This window comes from Diabrotica undecimpunctata, chromosome 1 (genome assembly GCF_040954645.1).
Source record: "Diabrotica undecimpunctata isolate CICGRU chromosome 1, icDiaUnde3, whole genome shotgun sequence".
NCBI classification, from domain to species: Eukaryota; Metazoa; Arthropoda; class Insecta; order Coleoptera; family Chrysomelidae; genus Diabrotica; species Diabrotica undecimpunctata.
In genome coordinates, this window is record NC_092803.1 from 208950885 (window position 1) to 208977827 (window position 26943).

The 26943-nt window shown below is 33.3% G+C and overlaps 2 protein-coding genes across 2 annotated transcripts in view; one reads left to right on the forward strand and one right to left on the reverse strand.

The window, feature by feature from the left end:
- The window catches only part of Pld (Phospholipase D), a 384903-nt gene that overhangs the window by 293281 nt on the left and 64679 nt on the right, over positions 1-26943 (reverse strand). The window lies entirely within an intron of this gene.
- Positions 8999-26943, forward strand: part of LOC140432920 (uncharacterized) — a 79600-nt gene continuing 61655 nt past the window's right edge. Inside the window, exon 1 of the mRNA XM_072521093.1 lies at positions 8999-9279. Coding sequence (XP_072377194.1) covers positions 9228-9279 — 52 coding nt within the window. The 5' untranslated portion in view covers positions 8999-9227. The remainder of the gene's footprint in view (positions 9280-26943) is intronic.

The following is a 26943-nucleotide window of genomic DNA, read 5'->3' on the forward strand; positions in this document are numbered from 1 at the left end:
AAAAAGGGTTGTCGAGCCAGTGATAATGATGATGATGATCTATTTTTGTTATATTGCCTGTATATGTAATCGAGCAGAAGGTACTGGGTTTTTTCTCTGGTGGTTGAAATACTAATTTCAGGGCTTTCTTATGTAGTTTTAGATATAAAATATTATTAATTGTTCGTTGTACCCGTTATTTACTGCTATTTGCTTAATGATATTTTCTATCTCAAACTTATATTTTGACATCGGAATTTCTATTAATCTATGTAATACGCTATGGTAGCCTGCAAACCTACCCATACTGACACGACTATACACAATTCATCATATCATCCCACACAACATAAATTGGCAGCATATATTGTTTTTTAAAGTATCAACTATAGGTATAGGCGATAATGTATCCAATACTTTTCCAGGTATTACATTTGAGTCTTCAACATCAGATTTACCAGCTGCAGTTTCTTCATCAAGGACTAGAGTAATGTCTGTATGTGAAGGACCTGGCTGATCTAAAATATTTAGATATATTTCTGTTTTACTATGTTATCCTACTACAGCTGACGAGCTCTTATTTATGGACAAAAAAGTGTGCTCTGGAATTTAATCGGGATCAAAGGGTATCGGGATCCTGTGGCCACAAATCCAGATGTTCCATTTTTCACCGTTGCTGAGATTTTCCACGCATTTCCTAATAACTCACCACGTGTAATTTTTCTTGTTGGGTTATTTCTGATATAGTTCTAACATCTCGAGTAAAAATTAGCCTTCAAAGATTTCGAAAAAGCTCGGTCCAACGGCTGCAGAAAATGTGTAGTATGACTGGGTAAGCACAACATTATAATTTTGTTGTTTTCGGTAAACAGATTTTTCGGACATTAGAAACATTGTTCCAGGTGGCATTACATCCACGTATTCTCCTTTTCTATTTTTTCCTTTAAAAATAGAATACGGAGGTAAAAATACACCTTCAACACTGACATTGCAGCAGCTTATCATAGACATCGTTTCTCCTTTCTCTCCTGATGTAATAGTAGGGACATTCTTGGATCCTTTAGAAGCGAGTACATGTCCAGGCCTATTATTTAATTGTAAACTTATCTCATCTACGTTGAAAATATGCCCGGCGTATTTATTAATTGACTGGTATTAGTTAAAATACTTTGCAGCAGACCGAAGTATGGTTTAATTCTTTACCGTGTCCAAAGAATCTCATTCACCTTTTCGCAGTAATAGGTTTGGAAGGAGTCGTAAAAACCAGTCAAACCCAACTTTATTGTTGTTTCTATTGAATGTGTGACTTATAATAAATTTTTATGCTAACTCAAATGCCACAGTTCGTATATGGTCAGGAGTGGGAGCAAAACCATACTTTGGCAATTTGATGTGCAGCACTAATTTCACCTCGATCTCATCCCCAAGAGTTGAAGAAGGATTAGAACGACCATGCATTGGACATCCTTTCTTCCCCATATATCCTACTTATCATTTGCCACAAAATATTAATCCCTTCCTGTCCTTGTTCCTGTTCCTTGAGAATCTCATGTGTCACAATACCCGGCATTAAACTCTCTCAGATCCCATATCCTCTGTCTCTCCTCTTTAGATGCCATCATTTTAGTGTACCTACCTTTTATTATATTGGAGGTCTTTTCATTTTTATAGCTTTAAAAATTTTTCGGACATTTGATGTCGATTTGATGGATATTATCAAAGGAATAGCAAATGATAAAATCTGCGGATTGCGTTCTAAGGTATTCCACATTTATTCTTTGATCTCTTTATGTTAATTGATCTGCATTTGGAATTGTGAGTATTTAAAAATGTCTGGCTGATCTACATAATTATACAATACATCTTTACATTCCTAAAACAAGTTCTACTATATAAAATAAGTAGAAGATATGATTGAAAGCTGACAGTTTATACTACGACTTTGGGTTCAGCCGCATAAATACATTCAAGACTTTAATAAAATACTTATTATTTCATTATTCTGCAATTCCGTAAATGTGAAAATGTCATCGGTATTCTTTGTTTATCAATTGATATATGTTCATAATGATGTTCGATTATTAAGAAATTCTCGCATTCTTCGAAGTTACATCTTGAAGTTTATAAGACGCCGATCGACCGTTTTATCATAACCTGGCATTATATAATGGCCATTTGCGATTTTTAAATTCGAAGTGGAACACATTTCCAGAACAGGCTTCGATAAATTTTATTTATTTACTCCAACTATCCATTAGTAGTAAGAAGAGTTAATCGAAACAAATAAGCATGCAAAGATGAGGAAGAACAAAATTTCTTGTTTAAAAATTCGATTTTTCAAGTTTCTGTTTAATTATAAGACTTTTATTAAATGCAGATCATTTGGTTTTGATGGCAATCATTCTGAAGGTGCTACAACAAATCATAAGTGAACAGGATGTGGAATTTGAAAATACATTTAGATAAATCCAAAATACTTGTATTTAGAAGAGGAGGTGGTGTAATCAGGGATTCTCGGAAACTGAATGATCAAGTCTTGGAGGTAGTAAATAACTATAATTATTTGGAAATGATAGTTGACGATTAGTCGGTCAGATAGCCAAGCGGGCTGGGTGGTCGGTTCTCATTCGCTTCACTGCGAGTGGCTCAGTGGATGTGAGTTCGATCCCCAGCTCGGTGTACAGAAAACAAAAAGGCTAACGCAGCAGTTTAAAATTCTAAATGAATCTGCGGCTTAGACTAGAATATGCTGGTGTCTGATCGGCCTATGGTGGAGCAGTACGGCAAGAGATAAGGGCTTGCGGCTCGGTGATACTCCTCCATAGATCCCTACCGGAAGGGCGTACCGCCTAAATACCGGTGTATAAATGACGATTAAAACTCATCAGAAGAAGCGCCAGAGTTTGGCAAAGGTGGCTATTCACACAGTTTGGAGTAGTTTAATGTCTAAGGCTTTAGACTTTCGGCTAAAGTAATAATGTATTAGTCGGTCGTAAGATCAATTTTGATTTATGGGGCTCAGATATGGAGTCCTTATGAGTACGATGAGATGAAAACAATTAGAAGAATGTATTATTTAAAATATATACACCTTGCTCCAACTGATTATGCAGGGAAAGATCCAAGGAAAGAGAAGCATAGGGAGGCGTAGAATGTCATGGCTGCGCAACCTGAGAGAGTGGTACGGATGTACAAATGAACTTTTCAGAGCAGCCGTCTCAAAAGTCCGAATAGCTATGATGATTGCCGACCTCCGCCGCGGAGATGGCACTTGAAGAAGAGAAGATTATTTAAAAATGTTTTCTTGTCCAAGGTATTGTCCTAACTTTATGTTAGATTTGTAAAAGGTATTGCTAAAATAAGCTTATATACAATAAGTTTACATACAAAATATATTGAAAGAATTCTAGAATATTCGACTAATAGGTTGCTAGAATTTAAAAAAAAAAATCATGAGAGCAAAGATTGGACGAGCATGGGAGAAAAATTTAGTATTGAGGTTAGGTTTGAATGGAAATGGAGAAATAGTTGGCGTAGTATGATAGATAATAAGAAGCAAGAGATACAAGCTGAGAATAGAGTGCTCGAATCAAATTTTTGTGAACATTAAAAAGAACTGCAGAAAGAAGGAGTAAACATACATTATCTATTGGTAATTGAAAATCTTGGGGACATTCTATAGCTGTTCAAATTAATATGTAGAGTTCTATATTTGAATAATCGACCTGGAAGAAATGATGAAATGTTTTGCTCAATATGTAACACGAAGGAAAGGGAAGATGTGATACATTTTTTGGGAAAATGCTCGATGTTGAAACAGATTAGGTTAAAGTTGTTGGGTAGAAATGAACTTAGTAGAGTAGAAGTAGTTACTATGATGAGACAGGGATGAGTTTTCCCTTTCCTGTCCCAATTCTGTTATGTATTCTTTTCCTATATACCTTTCTGTATATGTTTTTCTTAAAACCAAAATCGTTTTCATTAAAAACTTAATCTCTGACGGTTACTACATTTTGTTCATATACGTTTCAAAATCTACACCCTGTTTTTGTATAAAATATCATAATCATATTTTCGGATATAGCTAACTTCCCTCTAAATTGTTTAGAATCATGCATACATGCTGCGCATCCAAATATTTTCATATTTTTAATATCAGGTTATCATTCCACACTTTAACAGGTTTCATTATTTAAATGATTTTTCGAAGTTAGGTTCAAAGTATACGCTAAAACCCTTATCGCTTTATTCCAGAATGTTTTTGGCATATTAACTTCTTCTATCATATCTATGTGAATATAACTCCTATTGAATTACCTTGATTTCCCACTATGTTCTGGCATGTACAGTGTGGTATAATCTATTCATCTTTCCGTCTTCCTACGTAAGTGTCTAATATTATTTAAAGTTTATTTTCCTCCATTATTCTATCTTAAATTTGCCATATTTTTATTGAATTTTGACTGTACCATATTCTCACCAAAATATTCTGTACCAAAACTTAAAAAACGAATAATAATTGTTACAAAATATTTTCCTTCATCATGACTTTGAAGGGTAATTGGTCCTACCACATAAGTATGAATATATATAATGTCGGTTTACAACGTTCTTCGACGTCTTCCGATTTCCAATCTCCATCTCATTCTATCGTTCCATAGATCGTCCTCCAGTTCTCTTTCTCTGATTTCTTTATCAACTCCTTCTCTCCAACTTCTTCTAGGCCTTCCTGGTCTTCGCCTACCTCTTGGTTGCCATTCAAGAATTTGTCTTGGTATTCTATTCTCCGGCATTCTCCTTAAATGTCCATACCATCTGAGTTGTGTCGTTTTGATGTCATCAACAATATTATGTGTGATTTCTCGGACTCTCTCGTTTGTTATTCTGTCGCGTCTGGAGATTCCCGCCGAGCGGCGCCAGAAGTCCATTTCTGTTGCTCTAAGCATTTTCTCTGTTCTGTCTTTTAGGGGCCACACTTCGCATTCATATGTTGTGATACTTTTTATTATGGTGTTGTATATTCTTCTTTTATTTTCTTTAGAGATGTACATAAGTATGAATAATTTCTAATAACCTTTTAGCATCAGATCTTGTATTAAATGTTAACCTTGTGATTTTACTCTAAACACACTCCACTCATTCAGTGTTACTATCATTTTCAAATAATTATAGTTATTCACTACCTCTAAAACTCGATCATTCAGTTGCCAAGAATCCCTGATCACACCACCTCCTCTTCTAAATACAAGTATTTTGGATTTATCTAAATTTATTTTCAGATTTCACATCTACTTTCGTAACACTACCAAAGATGGAATATGTGACCCAGATGTTCCCAGATTTTATTGTAAAAAAATTTATTCAAAAATTCGTGAATACAACCCTGTGCTTTAGTACCGTTGCCAATTGTCAGTGTAGAATGTGAATGCTAAAGTTACTTCAGTATCTTTCATACTTATCGGGAGACATAAATAATAAGTCATTTTCTTCTTATCCTCTAGTACTGTTTAAGGTAAACATCTCAGCAGGATAATCATTGTAATGATTGGGAGTGGGAATGATGCATTTCGTTATTGTCCTCAAGACTTTTACAACTGTTCTCCGTTGTCTGTTCTGCATCCCGTGCAGTTTTTTCATCATAAGAATGTGATAGTTACGGTTCAGGTAAGAAACACCGCGAGCAATGGATTATAGGATGAAAAATATGGTTAAGCCACGATGGTTTCGTATTATCTCAATTAGTGTGTCGCGTTAACGGCATTTCTGCAAAAAGTGTTAGCCCGCAAACATATTAACAACTTTGTTGCAGGAGTTTTATACACTATATGGAAGAACAAAATAGCAAACAGGTTTTGTATCTGTTTAACTGTTTAAACGAGTACCACAAAAATATACTTAAATTTCAAAATTGTATAACGATCTTTCTAACTAATGCTTTTCTGTTAATTTTTCTTCTATTACTATACTCGATTTTTAAATGCATAATAGCAAGTTTTTATGACAGAAGATTACAAAAATTCTCTTGGAATTAAATAGTATCATCATGATCATCATTACTACGTTCATCACTAATGCAAGAAATTATAATTGGCATATAATTAAAATACTTTTTTCTTCTATTGTTATATCGAGTTTCCAGAATTTTTCTATAGCATTTGGCCAAGTGCGAGGAAATTTTGAATATTGAATCATTTAGTAGTTGAAGTTAGTTTTAAGTTTAGATGTCGTATTATTCTTGCGAGATATCCCTTCACTTGCAACCTGCTTAGTTAAATAGGTTAAAGTTCGCAATAATAAGGTAGTATTATTTACTATATTTTTTAACTTTATGTACTTACTTAATCCTAAGCCTTTCTGTCTTTAGGTGTAAGGCAGTTTGGGTTGAGCTCTTCATATTTGTCTCCACGTTTTCCTGTCATGCGTTTGATTTCGTACTTCTTCCCATACTAAACCCCTCTTCACAACTTTCTTCCTGACATCCCATACCAATCTAGCTCTTGGTCTTCCTCTTCTGTTTTTTCCTTGCACTCATATTTAGAACACTTGTTTTGTAAGTCTTTGGATCTAATGTTGAATCTATTTTAGTCTTTATTATTTTCTCTAGTATTCTTGCAAAAACTTTTCCTCGTATACCTGATATGGTTATGCCCCAATAGTTAATACAGTTTCTTTTGTCTGCCTTATTAAGTATTACTAATAGAATATTTGTTTTCTAGTCTTATCTTTTACTTTATTCATTATGTTGTTTATTAATTCCTGTAGAAATTCTTTTCCCTCTTTTCCTTTGTACCGTATTATTACTCTGAGATGATGTTATCATTCCCTACTGTTTCACTTAGTTTAACCATCTCTATTGCCTTCTCTAATTCTTCTCTTTTTATGGGATCTCTCACTTGGTCTTCGTTTATGTCTTTTTTCTTTATCTAGGTTTTCCATGTCTCTGTATGTTAGCTCTTTAAAATAAATTCGCCACTCTTCATTAGTTTTTCATCTTCTGTTAATATATTTCCGTCTTTTTCTTTTATATTGGTCGTTCTGGGTACCTTCTTTTGTCTTAGTTGTTTTAGAGTAGCATAGAAGAGTTTGCCTCTAGTTTCTTGGCATCGTCTGCCTAAATTCCTCCCATGACATCTCTTTGACTTTTTTGACTGCTACTTTGACTTCCTTTCGTGTTTGTTTCTAAGTTTCATAATCCTCGGTTGTTTCTCCTCTGTTTACCATTTGGTTCTTCTCATGTTTATATTTGGTATTTTTGTCTTGTCGCATGTTTCTTTAACTGCTTTTATTATTATTATTATTATGAATTTTTTAGATCTTCCCATTTTTCTCAATATTTGTATTCCTTTCTTTATATTTTATTATGTTATCTAATTTTTCTTAGTTTATTTTCTTTATCTTTTTCTTTTAGTTTACAGCTTTTATTTTTTAATTTTCCTTTCTTGTCCCCTGTTCTTCTATTGATTTCAGTCTCGTGATTACCAAGTAGTGGTTGCTTCCAATACATGCCGCTTTTGTCTTGTAATCTATTCCCTTTATTAGCGCTCACCAGAAAATAGTCTATCGGCAACTATGAGAATACATCTTTTGTATTTTGGAAGCTTCTTCTTCTTCTTTTAATGGTGCACAACCCTTGTGGGTCTTGTCCTGCTTAACAACGTTCTTCCATTTTGCCTTGTGGGATACTTTTCTTTACCACAGCCTCATGTTCGTGGTTATAAGATCTTCCTCTACATCGTCGATCCACCTTTTACAGCGCCTTCCTTTGGTCCTATTTCCTTTATGATTTCCATCCCTGGATTACTTTTACAGCTCGATTATTTGGCATTCTTTCTAAGTGGCCAAGTATCTTTGTAGCTAGTTCCGAAAAATCTTATGTTTTGGATTGTTTTTAGATTATTTCTTAAAAATTTTGTATCATCAATGGTGACAAAACTATATCTAGATTCTGATAACTGTAGTTCTTTGATAAATGCGTCCTTCCAGTGTTGATATACGGAAAAGAAACACTCGGCTACCAAACTGAGAATCCCACAGAAAAGACTCGAATGATCCATGTTAGGAATAACACTGAGTGACAAAATAATAAACCAACAGGTCAGGAGAAAAACCAAGGTGACTAATGTCGAAATTATTAAACAAAACAACCAAAATGACTATATACAGAACATTAATTAGACCCGTCGTAACCTATGGTTGTGAGACTTGGGTAACGACATAAAAAGATGAAGAGCATTCGAGAGATATTCGAGAGACAGATACTGAGAAAATTATACGGCCCGGTGCAAAGGCACATGAAGAATCAGGAAAATGGATAAGATTAATGAATTGAATGAAGGGTATAATATTGTAAGATTTGTTAAAAGTTAAAAACTTTCATGGTGGGGACATGTCTAAAGACAACAAATTACAAAAACGACAAAGAAATTATTACAATGGAAGCCTATGGAAGACCCAAAACGAAATGGTTGGGTGACTTGGAAGACGACCTGAACACTATGAATGCGAGGCAACTGAGGAAAAGGGTACAAAAGAGAAGAAGGGCACAAGGAAATGGCCAGACGGACAAAGACCCATCCAAGATTATGATCCCAAAAGAAAAGAAGAAGAGTCTTCAATTATTGCAGAAGAAAGTGCATCTTGCTAAGTAGAAGAGAAACGGAATTATGCAGGGTGTTTGGAGACATAAGAAGAGATGGAAACAACAAAAAAAGCTAAATAATATATATTATTTTGGCATGTATATATTATATCGCTCGCAACTTTTCTCAAATTTAGACGGATTCATCCTGTAAGCATATTTTTAATTTCATATTTATGGCTTGGGTAGCAAAAGTTCGATAAAATTCTTCGGTGGTTATTGCATTGTTATAAAACCGCCGATAAATGACATAAAACTTAAAAAAAAGGTCGACAATCAATGATAAAGCTCTCATGATGCACGACACTGCAGCGAGTCTCAACGTTAAAGAACGTCGACCCCACCAGAATACAAGAAGTGGTTGTTGTATATCGTCACTGCTAAATCCAAGTTAGTCCGTTTACTGCTGGTCGAAGTCGAATGTCAGTTAAATTCGAAGCTGAACGAGGGAAGTACCGTGCCGACTACAGTACTACGCGAGATACGTTTGTTGACGTTCGTGGGTTGACAGATCGGGGGTACCAAATATTCAAATTTTTGTGAAATTTAGTTTAAAAATGCAGCGTTGTATCTAATATATTTTTAACAAAAGGACCTTTTTTTTTCAAAAATGTTTTTGATTGTTGTGCTGGTTGTTGCGGGTTACGCGGTTGCTGATACTAGTAAGTTTTACAAATTTATAATTTTATATTAAGAAAAACTTCATTTCTACGTTAAAAAAAAGTATTTATACCTTGAATAATGAGGTGTTAGGTAATACTCGTAATAATTATGGTACAAGCAGGATTGATTCAAGGATAGATTTTATATAATAGTAATTTTTTATGATGATTATAACGTAAAAAGTATAATTTTATGATGGGTTGTATTAATATCGTTAATAATAATCGATTACTGTTATTGTTACTTTGTGTACTGAAAAAAAATTCAGGTACCGTCTACTTTTTCACATGGACACTTTTTATCTAAGTTTCTCTAACTCTTTTAATCATTATGATTTTTGTGAATGAACTACGAATTGAAATAAAAATAATTTACTTAACGTTTTCGAAAATAATTTTTTTTTGTAAAATTATACAAATTTTTTCTTTTTTAATTGGAACTAAAATCATAGTCGATCAATCGAATAGTTGAGTTTTATTTGACTAAATCATAATGCCAATTCTGACAGGTGTGTCTTAAAGAGTCATTTGTAAACAAATAGTACCTACATGATCAGCAGCATTACAATTAAATAATAAATTAACTATCTGCCAACCGCAATTTTGTATTTACATAACAAATATACATTGTTCTTGTATTTTTCTTTCAAAAATTAAGTATAGTCCCCTTTAAATATGTTTGAATTATTTTAAGACTTACCCATGCATAACTTCGGTTTTTATCGTGAAATCTGCTTAAATAATTTATTGCATAGCTAATAGCAGGTATAGAACAACATCAAATACAATACGCATCCTATGGGATCTCGTATTCGATAATGATTTTATTACTATCATTATCTTGATTTGTCAAAATCTTCAAATCGTCAAAACTAAATTTCTCGAATTAGGTATCTCTTTTGGTTTATCTTTAAAATGCCATTTTCGTTATCCTAATCTATTTCTAACCCAAGAAAGTTTTTTAATTCTATTTTATCTTTCTAATTGTCAGAAGTATTCTAATTATTATCATGTTTGGAACTAGTGAGTACAAAAATCTTCATAATTAAAACTCTCTTTTAGTGTAAAACCTCTGACAACTACTCTTACCTTATACCTATCGTCTTGCAAATACCCTTGCAAATAAATTCTGATCTTCTCTACCTTTTAACTCTTCTACTGTTTCTAAAACCATTCCTACAAAAGACATGACGTCATAAGCATAAAGCCATATGTAGCACGTAGTCAGTGTATTTCTCTGGTATTTTTTATCTTTCTTTTGTGCCTTTCAGGTAAAATTACATTTTCTCTATCCTTTTCGCTTGTACTCAGGTTCTACTTCTACCGTCTTCTTTAACTTTTTCTATTCATTAATTTGAATCTGTGCTTTGTTTTTCTTACAAAAAAAAATTGTTTTGATTAAAAGCTACATCTCTGATGGTTACTACTTTTTGTTCTTTTACATTCCACAAACTGTACCCCTGTATTTAGATATCCTATCATAATCATCTGAATTATTTAGGTACATGTAGTACGTATGCTGTGCATCCAAAGATTTTAACATTTTTAATATCAGACATCAAAAACATAAAGAATAAAACTGGCAAACTTCTCACAAAAGAAAATAAATAATGAACAGATGGAGAGAATATTTCCAAGAGATACTACAAACTAACTGCTATCAAAAAGAAAATAACATGTTTAACCAAAGAATAAAAGATGATAATGTAGATTCAATAACCATAAATGAGCTGCAAGAAGCTATTGCAGAAATGAAAAACGGGAAGGCACCAGAGTATGGCAGAATAACAAGTGATGCAACAGACTTATTACTAAAAATATTTAATGTCATATGGAGAGAAGAACAGATACCAATTGACTGACAGAATTCCCAAATAGTACCGATGTATAAAAAGGGTAATAGAACGGATTGCAACAACTATAGAAGAATAACACTCTTAAGTACTGCCATGAAAATATACCAAAAATATTGAACAAAAGAACAGCAATATCAACGATGTTATTAGTCAAAATAGAACATCAAAACCATTTACTACAAACGGAGGTCTGAGACAAGGAGGAGGATTAAATCCAACGCTATTTATAATATACATGGATCAGATAATTAAAGAATGTAATGTAAAAGTGAAAAAAAATGCATGAGGGTTATAGAAATTTAAGAAGAGTAGAGATTTCAGAAGGAGCATTCGCCGACGACGTCGTCATATTGGCCCAAAAATGAGAAACAAATAGGACAAAGAAATATAGATATAGAATATGGAATGAAGTACTAAAATAAAAAAAAATGAAACGACAGTTAATATAAATGTTATATTGCGACAAAGATTCAGTTGTTAGAAAATTGTTGATCCAAAGATTGTTGTTAAAAAAGTATTATTAATACTTAATTCATTTGAGCTGCAGAAGTCTGTCAGAAGATAATCGTTGTCATTTCTGACTTCCTCGTTATATCGTTGTTTCATCCTTGGTGCTATGTATAATTTAGACAGTTTACAGGCAAGAAACACACAAAACCCGCTTAAAAAATAATAGTAACGACATAATATATTGATTTTTTGATTTAGAACGATTTCTAAATATAGAAACCGTACTATGAGAGAACACGTTGTAATACCATTTATATTAAGAATAAAAAGTAGGAAATAATAATATTCATTGTGTTCACTTTATTATATTTTTATATTTCCGTCATTTTTCATGTATTTGTCCATGAACATTGCTCCCTCAGTATTTAGTACTAATGATTTTGCAACCAATGCAAATGAAAATGTCCTGTATAAGTAAAAAATCTTGAAAGTTTACGTACTAAAAATTTTATTATTTTTAATTTATTTAAGACAAGATAAGACAAACGCTTAAAAGTTGCAATATACAGGAAAGATCCAAGTAAATAATGCTTCGAGTGGGAAGCATATTTCCCAACGTTTAAAAACGCTCTTGATAAAATTCAAATTGCAAAATAATAGCTGACATTTATAGAAAGCTGGAAGTGCTAATGTGAAGCCCATCTCTAGTGTTCTTGTACTCTATTTTAAAAGGTTCCCTTGTTCCGATAAAAAATGGAAAATATTTACAAATATATTTGCACATTAGGCGAACTTAGATCTAATTCTGAATATCAAACTTTAATAAATAATTTACCCCTCCTAAATATATTACCATTTAATTATAACTTGTTCTCATCTTAAAATATTTCACTCGTGGAAGATGCATTGACACTAAAAGATTCTCGTGACTTTATTAAAAAAAATACAACAATTTCGTAACAAGTCATTCTCAGTGTTTTATTTGAGTTCGTTTTCTTATTGACGTCATCATTTCGACACCTAATTTAGTTGAAAATCGATTTTTAATTTAGTTTTATTTCAATTCTTTTGTTTATCAAAATATCAAGTAATAACGTGAGAAAATCGTATTGTTTCGCCGTGAAAGCAAGTGCCAAACTATTATGTAAATGATCGAATTTGTGATATAATTATAGTTTTTAAATCGTTCCGATAAAAATCACTACCGAAGTACTGAGAACCATTACGGAAATGGCTGTAAAAGATGAATTACTTATTAACGAGTTAGGTTAATTGGACTGATGACTGATTCATAATTTCTCAAAATTGGGATTATAAATTAATGAATGACAAGCATAAGGATTCCTTATATGAAAAACTTGAAATATTACTCGTACTAGTAATATATGGTATAATTTTAGATTTCCATCTTTGAATACACAATAGTGTACCGTATTTAAATAAAACGAGCGGTTCTAATTTATATAAATATATTTATTTATACGATAATATTTTATCAACTAACTTTAACTCTACTAACTAGCTGTTTCATGTTCCAAGGCAATAGCGAGCGCTTCATCTAGAACGTTCGGTCGTGCTAGTCGTAAAGCTTTCTGTAATTCACTTTCTTTTAACCCATTGACGAAGGTATCTACAGCAATTTCTTCCAAAATGTTGTCTGGTACCTCCGGATAAGCCAACCGCACTATACGACCAACATCTGCTTCAAACTCTTGCAAATTTTCACTTGCTCGTTGAATTATAATTCTTAGTTGCTCCTTGTAGACTTGTTATAGATGGGCATCTCCGTAACGTTTGTCTAGTCGAGTGAACAAGGTCTGGTAACATTTTTCTTGACCCTTAGGAATCGATCTTAGGATATCCGCAGTATCACCTTATAAAGCAGCAGTCAGTAAGGAAACAGCCTTTTCTTGTCCTGTCCAATGATTGGCTGTCGCAATAGCTTCAAATTGTCTAAGGTATATGGACCAAGAAGACTTTCCATCAAATGGAGACAATTTGAATCTCATAAGATGTGTCGTTTCGTCTCTAGGTGATTCTTCTTTCACTATAGGATCTAAAACTACTGCATTAACTGGTGGTAGCAGTTTTGTATTGGTTATCATGGTCTCTAATTATTTTATCTTCTCTTCTACGTTATTTACATTTTTCTGTATCTTATCGAATGTTCTAGAAACTTCTTCAAATTTCTTATTATTCTGACTACATACTTCTTTAATTATTTGAGAAGTCTCATAAAATCTTCTAGAAATATCTTCGAATTTCTCATCATTTTGTCTAGCTGCTTCTTTAATAATTTGAGACGTTTCACCAAATCTTTCATCATTCTTTCTAAAAGTTTCTTCAATCATTTGCGAGACATTTTCAAATTTCTCGTCGAATCTTCTAGAAACATTTTCGAAATTATTATCATTTTTTCTAGAAATTTCTTCGATCTTCATTAAAACTGCTTCTTCTGCTGATTGAAAATGGAATGTCTCTGGGTCATCTCCATTTTTTTTTGAGAACATTCTTCAGTCATTCTTGGACGATCTTCTTGGACAGTTTTCATCGCGTTCTTACGCAACAGTTTTACTTAAAGTTGTACTAGCAGCATCTTTAGTCATTCACACACAGGTACTTTTTAAATGTTCTTTTTTTACAAAGATTTCTACCGAACTACGCGGATGTTCCCGACCAACAATACTTTTCAAAAGTTCAAAAGTCGTTTTTAAATGTCACTGCTGAATTTATTTTTAAATCTCACACCGTGACACCACTGTACCGTTTTTAAATAAAACGAGCGGTTCTAATTTATATAAATATATTTATTTATAAGTTTACAGCCCGATAATATCTTATCAAGTAACTTTAACTCATAAAAACGGTGCTTATATATACAAGTTATTATGTACTAGAATATTCTGGAATAGTCCACCTCTATGTACTTGCACTATCACGTTCACTATTCACCGGAACGTTCTCGAAGGCAGATCATCGTCGTCTCTAGATGCAACTTTTTTCAAGTTTTTTCATTCTTTTTGTTCCTCGATGTCATTTTAATCTCTGTGTAGTTCATCTCTCTGGCTTAACCTGCTTTTATAATTTCATTTATTCAGCTTTTTATTTGACTAAATGAATAAAATTGAATGAACTAATACTAAAGTACATACTGAAAAAAAAACGCCCTTTGAAGAGCTGTAGCTAAATTTGATGTCTGAACAATCAATTTAAATTTCTACCCTAGCGTTACAAATATAATGTGCACGGCCATCCTGTATTATATATCTATTAGAAAAGTTACAAACAAAGAGGCAAGCACGAAAAGAAGAGAACCAACTTACCGTGCCCTAGAACGATTTCTGTTTTTAAATTATTGCCGAAGGGAATCCCGTCAATCTAGATATTAGTGTAGGATGCTGTTATTAAAAATTTACTTTGAAATTGTTCCGTTACGCCTCTGGTCGGGAGACTAACATGTCATTACATATTTCCTTCGTGGGAAGTTTTGTTTTCTTTGCCTTTGCCCGACTAGCTCTAATGATACATTTAATTCAAAAGTAATTTTCTTGCTGGGTGGATGTTCAGTGGAACAACCAGCTCCAACTTTTCTGTAGGTCCCGAACTTTCAACGTGAAGTTGATTTTCACATTTATTATTTTTTCTATACGTATCAGCTTTTTTTCTAGTTGCAATAAAATTTTGTAATTAAAGACGATCTTATATATTATTAAATAAATAAGACAAAATATTTTGGAACTATAAGTTAGAAAACGTCATAAGATATTTTGTGCACTGCACATTTTACGCGGAAATGTTTGTTTGTCAAATAGAATTTGTAATTTTCTTCTACTTGTGCACTAATAATTTTATATTTTAAACGAATATAAAATACCTGCAGTTAAAACTGTATTTTGGCTTGTCCTCGAATATTGGGAGAATTTGATAGTAACTTTCTGAGTACAAGGGACCGTTTAAGTCAAAGCTTTCATCCCTCATTCGGTGGAATACGCATTTTTAATCTTAAACTATACTTTGCAAAACATTTGCGTTGGTAAATCGACGCATTCAGTAAGGCCCACACTTTCACCCTTTATCATCATCATCAGTGATGTTACAGCCCTAGTTGAGCCTCAACCTTCGCCAATCTATTTTGCCAATCGTTTCTATTCATCTCCAACTGTTGTCAGTTTGCTGCGCCGTGCGCCGATCTTCTTTGCGTCCTCATCCACACCATTCCTCCACCCCAGTGTTGGTTTACCTCTACTCCTATTTCCTATTGGTGCCGCTAATTGGGTTCGTCTAGTAAAGTAATTTTCATTGGATCTTGACACATTTCCAGCCCATCTAAGCCTACATATTTTTATAAAATATATTACATCTCTACTATTAACTATTTCTTTATACTTCTCGTCTTTCACCCTATATAGCAGAGTTCTAAATCACTTTACAATACTTAGAAGATACTACACAGCACCCAACACTTCCCATTCGTCAAGGTCCTCAGTCATAATAATAAAATAACTCTTCAGCAGTATAATCAAAGGACAGATAAATGTTTGAAAAATATCTTTCTATCATTATGCAATAGAATTTTAAAACGTAAACAATGTTTTTGTCTGTCGTATTAAAGAAAACATTTATAATTTATAAAAACACACTGAGCACAAACACATTCTCTGATATAACCTATATTTTACTTGAATGTCCTTGCATTTTTTCGAAAAGACATAATTTAGGCGACTCCTTTTGATTTCACGAAAAAGCTTTTAGCGTAAATCCGTTTTAAATAACCGAAACCTTAAGAAATTTTTATCGTAATCATAAATAACGACAGGTACATTCAGACGGTGCCACTTGTCTTTGTAAATATAAGCAATTTTTGACAATATAGGCCGGTTGGAAGAATTCTTTTTAACAAAATATGGATCTGTATATAGAAATAATGTTTAAAGCACTATTAATACAATTTTTAATCGAATTTTACAATTATTTAAAAACAATGACGTCAAAAAACTATTACAGAAGCCCCAAAAATGTCATCAGCAAGAAAACCGCTGCAAATAGAATTGTAAAACAAATAATTCCAAAATAGGTTCATTTATTTTATTTTCAAAATAAGATATGTACTTTCGACACACTTTTAGCAGACCTCAATAGGGATGAAACTTATATACTTCTAACAAGAGACAAATTGTGGAAAATTTTGCACGAATTAGACTTGGTTTGAGAAAAGCTTGATGAAAAAATCTGTGCTAATGAGTAACAAGAAATAATTTGTTGGAAGAGAATATTTGAGAGAAATTCGAAGGCTGAGATGACACGGCACTAATATTTTTTAATATACCATAGACTAATCAGAGCAAAAATTGTGCTAGATCTGAAACTAGAAAGAATAAAATTAATCACAAAACCCAGAGTAACCGGTATAAATATTAACAATCTAAAAGAAAACTCAGATCAGTACCAAAGGACAATTGATGAAAAATTACATGACCAAATCGACAGCTCTCAATTAATGGAAATCATCCTTGATAGTGCCGAAGAAATCGGAGGCTCACAACAACAAAATGAACATAGTAAACCGTCTGATAAAACTAAAATAATGCTAAAACAAAGAAGGGAAATGAAAGTAAGTAGCAACATACAGCGAATACAATACACAGAACTTTGTAAGACAATAAGGAAAAGTATTAAGGAAGACATAAGAAAATACAATGAAAGACTGGTAGAAAAGGCCCTGACACACTTGAAGAAGTAATCAGTAACCAAGAAGATGTATCACAACTCCTTCCGAAAGAAGTAGAATCTTTTTCTTCTTCGGCTTTTCCCATTATGAGTTCGCCGTTTTCGTCCTCCACAGCACTCTATTCTCCCAGTCACCTTCTCTGAGGTCTCTATCTATATGATAGATAGGCATTTCTGAGGTATGTTTTCCATCTTGTAGCAGGTCTTCCTCTCCGTCTTCTTCCCGGCGGGTCCCAGTTTAATATTCTTTTCGGCCACCTATGCTCTGGCATTCTTTGTACATGCCCGTACCACTGCAGGGCTCTGTTTTCCAACTTTTTTGTAATTGAGCATTTTACTTCCATTCTGTTCCATATTTCCTCCGATCTTATTCTATCCGCTCTTGTGATTTGTAGACATCTTCTCATAAAGTCCAGTTCAACTGTTCTTATTTTATTTCGTATTGTTGTTGTCATTGGCCATACTTCCGCTCCATATAGGGTAATATTCATCACTATGCTTTGAAAGATCCCCTTTTTGTTTTCTTTGGTTAGAGTGTTGTTCCATATCACTCCATGAAGTGCTCTTGTGGCTTGTTTTCCCCGTGCTATTTTCATTTCTATATCTTTCATACAAGTACCATCTCGGCTAATCATTGACCGTAAATACTTAAAAGCCTTACAACTCTTAATAGTCTCTTCTTCTAAACTTAAGTTCAAATCTGCAACCTCGGGTCCAATATATAAGTATTCGGTCTTGCACATATTTATCTTGAGTCCCCAAAGTTCATATTCTTCCTTTACTTTCCTTATCATATATTCCATATCCTCCCTGTCTTGTGCAAAAATGACTTGATCATCTGCGAAAAGTAGTGAATGTAATATATTCTCTTGTACTGGTATGCCCATTGTTCCGCATTTTTTATACCATCTTTTCAAGCCTGATCTATATATATGTTAAAAAGTGTAGGTGAGAGACCACATCCCCGTTTGAGGCCTTTTGTTGCGGTGATTGTTTTTGTTATTTCATTACCTAACTTTATTTGCACCTGTGTTTCTTTATACAGTCTTTGTGTTATATTCACCCATTTCTCTCTAACGCGCATTCTTCTCATTGCTTCCCATAGTTGTTTCCTCGGCACGCTATCGTATGCTTTCTCGATAGAAGTAGAATCGACAATTACAAAAATGAAAAACGGTAAAGCAGCTGGAATAGATGGTATAACAATGGAACTGCTTAAATACGCTGGCAATAAAACCTGGAATGTCTTAACAGTCATATTTACGAACTGACTAAGATCGAGATGCATACCAGACCACTGGAATACAACAAACATAATTCTCATTCATAAGAAAGGTAGCAAAGAGGATATCAAAAACTACAGACCTATAAGTCTACTACCAATCATATACAAAATAGTCACAAAGATCATCAACAACAAATTAACAAACGCATTAGAACCTTCATAGATTTCGAGAAGGCTTTCGATTCTATATATCCCAAGGTAGTAATAGAAGCTTTGACCAACCAAAGCATTGACAAACCGTAGATAGAAACTTTAGCAAATACAATACAGACAAGTAAAAGCTAAGGTAAAAACTTATGAAAACACTCCAGAATATCCCACTATCAGATGCGTCCGACAAGGAGACGCAATATCACCAAAGCTCTTCACTGCAACTCTAGAATATATATTCAGCAACATGAACTGGGAGAACAAAGAAATATCCATTGATGGAGAATACCTCAGCCATCTAAGATTTGCAGACGATATCGTTCTAATTGCTAATAATCCTGCAGAACCACAAGAACTTATAAGCGACCTAAATGTAGCTAGCAATGAAGTTGGTCTAAAAATAAACTTCACAAAAACAAAAACCATGTACAACGAGTTAGTGGATGTCCAAGATGTAATAATAAACAACACTGCATTTGAGACAGTAAACGAGTATGTATACCTGGGACAATTAATACATAAATATGGCTCCTTACTTCCAGAAATCAACAGAAGAATGAGACTAGCTTGGAAGTCTTTTGTTAGAAATGCAGTTATATTTAAATCGAAGATGCCAATCCACCTGAAGAAAAAAACATTTGATCAGTGTATACTACCAATCATGACATACGGATGCGAAACTTTGACACTAAAGAGAGGTACAAATTTAAGATGGGAAATTGGACCAGGAAAAAAGCCGGTACAACATGGCACAGAAAAGTGAATTTTAGGCAATCGTGGGCAGATATGAAGAATGAATATATAAGTGAGGCTACACCATAATCGGTAGAATATGCTGAGAATGATGATGATGATGATCAGAAGAGCGTTTGAAGGATGGTAAAAGGGTAACTCAATAAATGGCCGAAAAATAAACAACCAAGTTTTGCAGCTGACACAGCCCTTCTGGTAAATAGTCAAGAAGAGTTAATTGATTTCATACGACTGTTTGAAAACGACTGTCATTATACTGGATATACTATATAACAATCATCCACACATAATCACGATTGACCGGTTTGCTTAGCTATCTGACTATTTGTACTGCTGAAAATCAATGATGAACCCCAACAAATTTGTTAATAACTATATTGATGACATTGTACTTAGGTTCGGGATTTCGTATATGTACTAGTTCATATTAAAAACGTGTAGGAGTTTTAAGTTGCTACAAGTACCTGCATACTTAATTACCTCTTTGTTTATCCTGTCTATTGCTCCAGTTTTTTTTAAAATTGTGAGATTTGTAATTAATTTTTATTTTAGTCTTAGATTTCTTTCATATTGTTTAATTGGTCAACAGACTGCTTTGGGTATGTTGGTATATTGATTTTGAAATAAAGATGTATTAAATCGCATACTTGTATTTTTAAGTATTGTACAAATAAAAAAATATTTAAAATAATTTGTCTCAAGCCTGTTGATTAACATGTCAAAAAATGTTTATGCCAAAATCTTCATCGCTAAAGAGATAAAAAATTTTCAATCAATCTTTGACTGGCCTACGAATGCTCGACAGAAAATATTTTAAGCTACCTTATGTCATTTAAAAGGTGAAGTTCTATAATAAATATAACTTTTTATGTGGTTGCCGTCAACGAAATCATCGCTATACATATTATTTAAGTCCTTTGAAAAGTTGCGAATTTTTATTTGTAAACCTTGGTATCTCGCATGATGAGGTAATTATTTAAAAATAATAATAAGGAGGTTGTAAATAACATCTTAAAATATGAGAAAGTTTTTTAAGCTCTTGGGTTTCGGCAGCCATTTTTGGTGAATGATAATAAAAAATCCGAATCCTTTCGATTATATCTTCGAAAATATTGTTACACTTCTTTGAAATCAAGTCAGAATCAGAACACCAACAATATTACAGTACTTGTTTACAATAACTCAATGACACCAATAAACTTCAAAACTCAAAATACTACTCTTTGATGATGATGTATTCTCGATGTCATCTTGAAAGTTCTCGAACTATGTACTTCTTCATTTTCATCAAGGAACTCTTTCTATGTGGGATAGATCTTACGGAACTTTCTTAATAATCTCTTACTTAACAATATATTTATTTTACTGGCTGAATGAATAAAGTCTATGCCATTAAAAAAAAAATCTTGCTCAAAAATTTCTCTTTAAATAGTATTCTTATCATGATGCTAAAATTAAAAAGTGATCTAGTAACCTGACTGATCATCTAATGATTCGAAGTAATGGAACAACATAAGTGCCAGAGTACAAAGGAGTTGTTGGTAATGAGTTAGTTTATAAGTGAAATAGCAGATAATTATTCCGTTTTTTGAATCAAAATTTTTATGCCGTATCCCGGAAAGCCAGATCGTGGAAGATCTCCGAAAATTGGAAAAGGAACTGAGTGCAAATTACTTGGACAATATTACACACCGTACGGAAGCTACAAGGTTATTCTAGCTATTCAAAAATATCTATCTAGCTCCCATTAGCTCTAGGTATTTTCATTAGACACTGTTTACTTAGATATTTTTTCTGCAAAATTATTAAGTAGACAGTAGCTTTAAAACGGACAAAACGGTTTTTTAGAAGACTAGATATTATGGACTATACACAACAATAGATACTATTTCTTTATCTATCTAAAGCCCTTTTTTTTATCCAATTTCGAATATAGGCTTCTCCTTCCGTCTTCCTTTTTTCTCTGTCCATTGTGTTAAAGAAAACGAAAAAAAAAATATTTTACTCATGTAATCTTCACCCCTGTCTTTTACTTATACGTTATTGGGTCCAGGATTTGTCCTATTCAACCTTAGCAGTTCCAAATATTTAAATATATCTCCAGGCGGATGTAATGTCGCAGTTGTTTGTTCCATCGTCTATACTAACGTCTATCTAACAATGATGATTCCCAGCGCGAACGCAGGAACACTTATTAGTTCGGGGATGAATATTTTTCACTTATCTTGGTCACCGCTGTTGCTTCACCACTGTTTCCAGCCTGATTGATAAAGATTTGTTCTTTTTTTTCTTTTATTTACGATTATCCATCCTAGTGAACGCCGGCCATGGCCGCGTAGGCTTTTCCTTCTGTTCCAGTCCATGTGATGTTGGCTCAGGGATCAGCTGATCGCCATGGTGGAACTAGTGTGTGGAGACATCCGGACAGACGTGACGTTAGAACTCCTTTTAAATAGTCTTTCGAAGAAAAATTCAACACATTTTAAAAAATCTACTTTATTTATATCTACCATAATAACAAACATTGGGGTAGGTCCGTAGACCTTGGTTAACACATAATTTACACAAATAATTATTTTATTTTTTTATCCCAATATATTTACAATCTGTAATGTAATTAAAATAAGTAAATTGTCTGTAAATAGTAAATATTTAACAATAAGTAAATATTTAACAATATAAATATTATTAAAAACAAATGTCTTGTAGAAAATTGCCCATTGACAATTTCCTGTGTATTCTTGGCATTGGAATAGAGTCACTTATGTCTTAGGGTTTGGTTGGGCTTCTGCTTTTAGATTTTATCGTCCGATTAGTTGTGTCATTAAATTTTGGGCTAGTTTAGTGGAGTGGTCTGTAAGTCTCTGATCATATTGTTGGCGGAGTTTGGTGATTTCTTCGTTGACAGTTGTCATTTTGATATCTCGTGCAATCGTCCTATTTGGAACGCACCATGAAGCATTTGTTATCATTTGGAGGAATTTCTATTGGAATCTTTTAAAAATGTCACTGCTGAATCTAAGTGGTCTTCCCCATAGCTGAATTTCATAGCTCCAAATGGGTTTTAAAATAACTTTATATGTTAAAATTTTCTTGTCGATGGACAGTTTTGGCTTTCGGCCTATTAACTAATATGGTTTGTTGAATTTAAGACCCAACTGTTTTCGTTTGATAAATATGTGCGTTTTCCGTGTAAACCTGCGATTCAAATGCATTACCAAGTATTTTATGTCGTCTTTCTGAGGCGGAGGTTGACCTTTACTTCAGAAAGGTTTAACAATACCGGAGGGCAGTATCCCTTACGATTTGTAAATATTACCTGCGCAGAGTAGAGATTGCTTTCTGCCTATGTGCCATCTTCACTACGGATTGGAGGTTTGGAGAAAGTAGGCAAAACTGTAGGCGAAAGATGTCTGAGATAATAATGTATACCATTGTTTTTGTGGTTATTGAATGACGCTTTTAACTATGCTGTAGCTCTATGCAGATTGGGCATTTTTTGTGGTGAACTCGTCAGCTGCCATCTACGTTCTTATATTCGTTTCTTAATAATTTTTTGTTGGAGTTTATTGAGTAGTTTATGAGTAGGGCGGTTTATTTCCTTGATTGCCGTTAATTCCTATGCAGCTTCTTGTATGGATTGGTTAAGGTTCTGTCGCATTCTTAATTTTTAGGTTTGTTTGTAGTGAGATATTTAATTTTAATTTATTGCTTAATAATTCTCTAAATTGTTCTCAGTTTGTGGATTTATTAGTTAATGTGGCAGATGGTGTTCTGTAAAGAATTTCTGAACTTACTTCTATTAAAACAGGAGAATGGTTAGAAGACAGATCATAACAAGAAGCAACCCTTAAGTGGTTGTTTGATAAACCCATGATGACATCAAAATCTACCAGATCTGGTATTTTATTTCTATCGGTGGACCAGTAGGTAGGTTCGCCCGTGGATATGTTTTTAAGATTGTTGTCTTACATACGCATATAAAGTTGTCTTACTTTTGGGGAAATTAGTGTAGATCTTCAGGTGTATGTTTAGCGTTATAGTTTCCGCCTGTCAAGCATCTGTTTCCAAGAGATCTGAAGAACTGTGTGAATTGTTGTTTTGTTTATATTATGTCGTGGTGGGCAGTAGATTGCTATTATTGTTAATGGCCCTTCCCAATCTTCAATGGAAATGCTGGTGGCTTGCAAATAGTCTTTAGTGGTTTTGCTGTGCTCGTGATGCGTAATTGATTTATTGATTATGACTGCTGAACAGCGTACCGTCTGGATGATTCGTGCTATATATTACATAATTATGACATTTGAAATAGCTGCGGCTGGTAAAGTGGGTTTCAGATATCAGCATTAGGTCAATGTTGTCGTTGATTATGAAGACTTTGACCTCTTGGGCATGTTGGGTTATCCCGTTGGCATTCCAGAGTGTCGCTTTCAGAAAAATAGTCATTATACAGTATCATTGTACAGCGATCACTGTTGTCAATGGGTACAATCAATTATTTTATAAGCAGGAAATTATTTAGAATTACTTGTTCCCGATAAGGCAGGGGCACGTCACAAATAAGAATTATTTTTCCCTTTTGAAAATGGACTCACATTTGCAAACAATTCATTATTAGATTTTATTAATCTGTTAATATAATACAAGAGTAATTTTCAGATGTTTCTAGAGAAACATCAGTAACTGTTGTATTCAATTGTTTTATCCGAGTACTACCTTTAATTAAAACGAATCATAAATATCAATTTAAGAAATAATGCATTTCACTCGCTTAATTTATTACGGAACATAGTTGATATGCAGAGAACTGACTAATAAATTGTATCTTTTATTCTTTTGATTTGACGAAACAAACAATTCGTTTAATTAGCAGAATGCACTAATGAAAATTAACAGTAAGTCATAGTTCAAGCTAACAGCAGGCATTGCACATTAGAATGGTATATCTGGAAATTAAAAGCACTCATATCTTGATGGTTGTGTAGAATCTTTGATTAAAATCTTTATATATATAAATGTCTTGTCCAACATAATGGAATATTTCTTTGATGTAGATTGGATTACATAAATATAAAAAACGTACAAATTTTTGAACCGATTGGTGGGTTTTATTTAAAACATGTATTTTCTACTGTAACGACGGTTTTAAGAGCAATTACGGATTCTTCTCCTTTTGGTGCCTATTCGTTTAAAATATTGGCGAATCATTCTGGCTATAATTATTGTATTAACTGATACTTTAAATAGATTAGTTGTTGTTGTGGAGAATCATTTCCTCAGATTTATTAACCATGATATTCTTCTTCTCCCAATTCCTCGCTTTCCGAATACTTTGCGTTGAAGGATTATTTTCAGTAATCTGTATTTATTGCCGTTTCTCATTATGTGTCCGAGATATTCTAACTTTCTCCTTTTAATCATATACATCACTTCTCTTTCTTTCCCCATTCTTCGTAGTACAGTTTCGTTCGTTATCTTGTCCGTCCATGATATCCTTAGGATACTTCTATATAGCCACATCTCGAAGGCTTCAAGTTTTTTCTCCATCGCTTCAGTGAGTGTCCAGGATTCAACTACGCAGTATAATATCGAGAAGATATAACATCATAGGAGCCTTACTTTTATCTCCAGATTAAGGTTGTTGCTTTGAAAGAGTTTGGCCATGTTGAATGCACTCCTAGCCTTCTCTATTCTACATTTTACTTCTTGTGAGTGACCCCATTGTTCCTTTACTATTGTTCCAAGATAGAAAAACTATTTTACTCGGTCCACTAGTGTATTCTTGATAAGCAGTTGGACGTCTCTAATTTTATTTTTGCTGATGGCCATAAATTTAGTTTTTGATATGTATACTTGTAGTCCAAATCTTTCACTTACTTCATTTACTTTGTATATTAGTTGCTGTAAACTGTTTAAACTGTCTTCAAAAATAACGCTGTCACCTGCATAGCGGATGTTGTTTAGGCGTTCTCCATTCAAAGGATTCCATGTTCGCAATTTTCAAGGCTTCACTAAATATTTCCTCTGAATATAGGTTAATTAATGTAGGTGAAAGTATACATCCTTGTCTAACGCCTAGCACAATCTGGATCGCTTCCGTCAGTGCATCACCAACATTTGTTCTTATTGTGGTTGATTGATTCCAGTATAAATTTTGTATTATACGCCGGTCTTTATTATCTATTTGAGCTTTTGTTAGAATATCCATAATTTTTCTGGCATTTCTGGCATTCTTTCTCTGCATATCTCGTTGTAATGATTTATACATAAAGTTATTGTTCTTGTTTTTCGTTCTTTCTTCCATCAACTGCAGAATCTCTGTCGTCATCCATGTCTTATTCTTACCTTCTTCGTTCTTCATAAAATTGTCTTTAATGTCGGCTATCGTTTCATTAAGGGATTCTATCTTCTCTTCTGTACTTTCCGTTGTATTATCGATTTCTTTGAATTTTCTATTTATTGTTTTGCTGACTATTTCTTTTACTTCACTACATTTCAATGTTCTCATGTCATGTTTTTTACAGTTTTTCTGCGTGTTTTTTTTAACTTGGTTCTATACACGCCCACTAAAGGATTGTGGTCAGATTGAATATCAGCACCTAGGTAGGTTTTAACACTATTACAAATTACCGAACTAAAAATTAGAAAATTACTATGAAGAGATGAACTCAGATCAACACCTCTTAAAATTTCACTCAAAATATGGCTAATGCCCACAAAACGAGACCAAGTAAGTGAACTGTCAAATTGGTATCAACACCCTGTGCAATTTGTGATTTCCTATTTGGAAATTGAAACTTTAAAATACATTTTCATTACAATCAATTGTGCTTTAATCCCATATAAAATAATATTTAATTTAAAACATGCCAAAAGCAAACAGTTTCAGAATCTCATAAATCACGGAATTAATGTAAAAAGCAACATACTTTTTTTATAATTCGTGAAATGAGATTTGTTTTATGGTAAATCCCGTGTAATACAAGTGAAAGGTTTAGAATACAAACAATTTTATGTTTATAGCTTACATACAATGGATATACCGAATAAGAACTTTTCCTTATCGGAACAGAACAAACATAATCGCAACGTCAACCACATGGCTATTTATGCATTCATTTATAGATTAAATTGAAAAGCGGCCTTGACTTTGTAAAATAGCAGGATTTTGTAGTAGCAGGAGAAAGCATATGATTCATTCTTGAAAGTTTTCTGGTGAACTAGCGTCATAATGTTAGAGGAGAAACTGATTTATGCGTCTGTCCGATTATATATTTCCGATTATATATTGTGGTAAGTAGAAAATTAGCAGAAGTATTTTTGGCAACCAGATTATTGACCTTTGCTAGATGTATTGACTGTGTCGTGAGAAGTGCAGAACTAAAATTGTTATGTTTATAAATTTTAGCATAACCGAACAATATTCAATAATTTCGTACTACA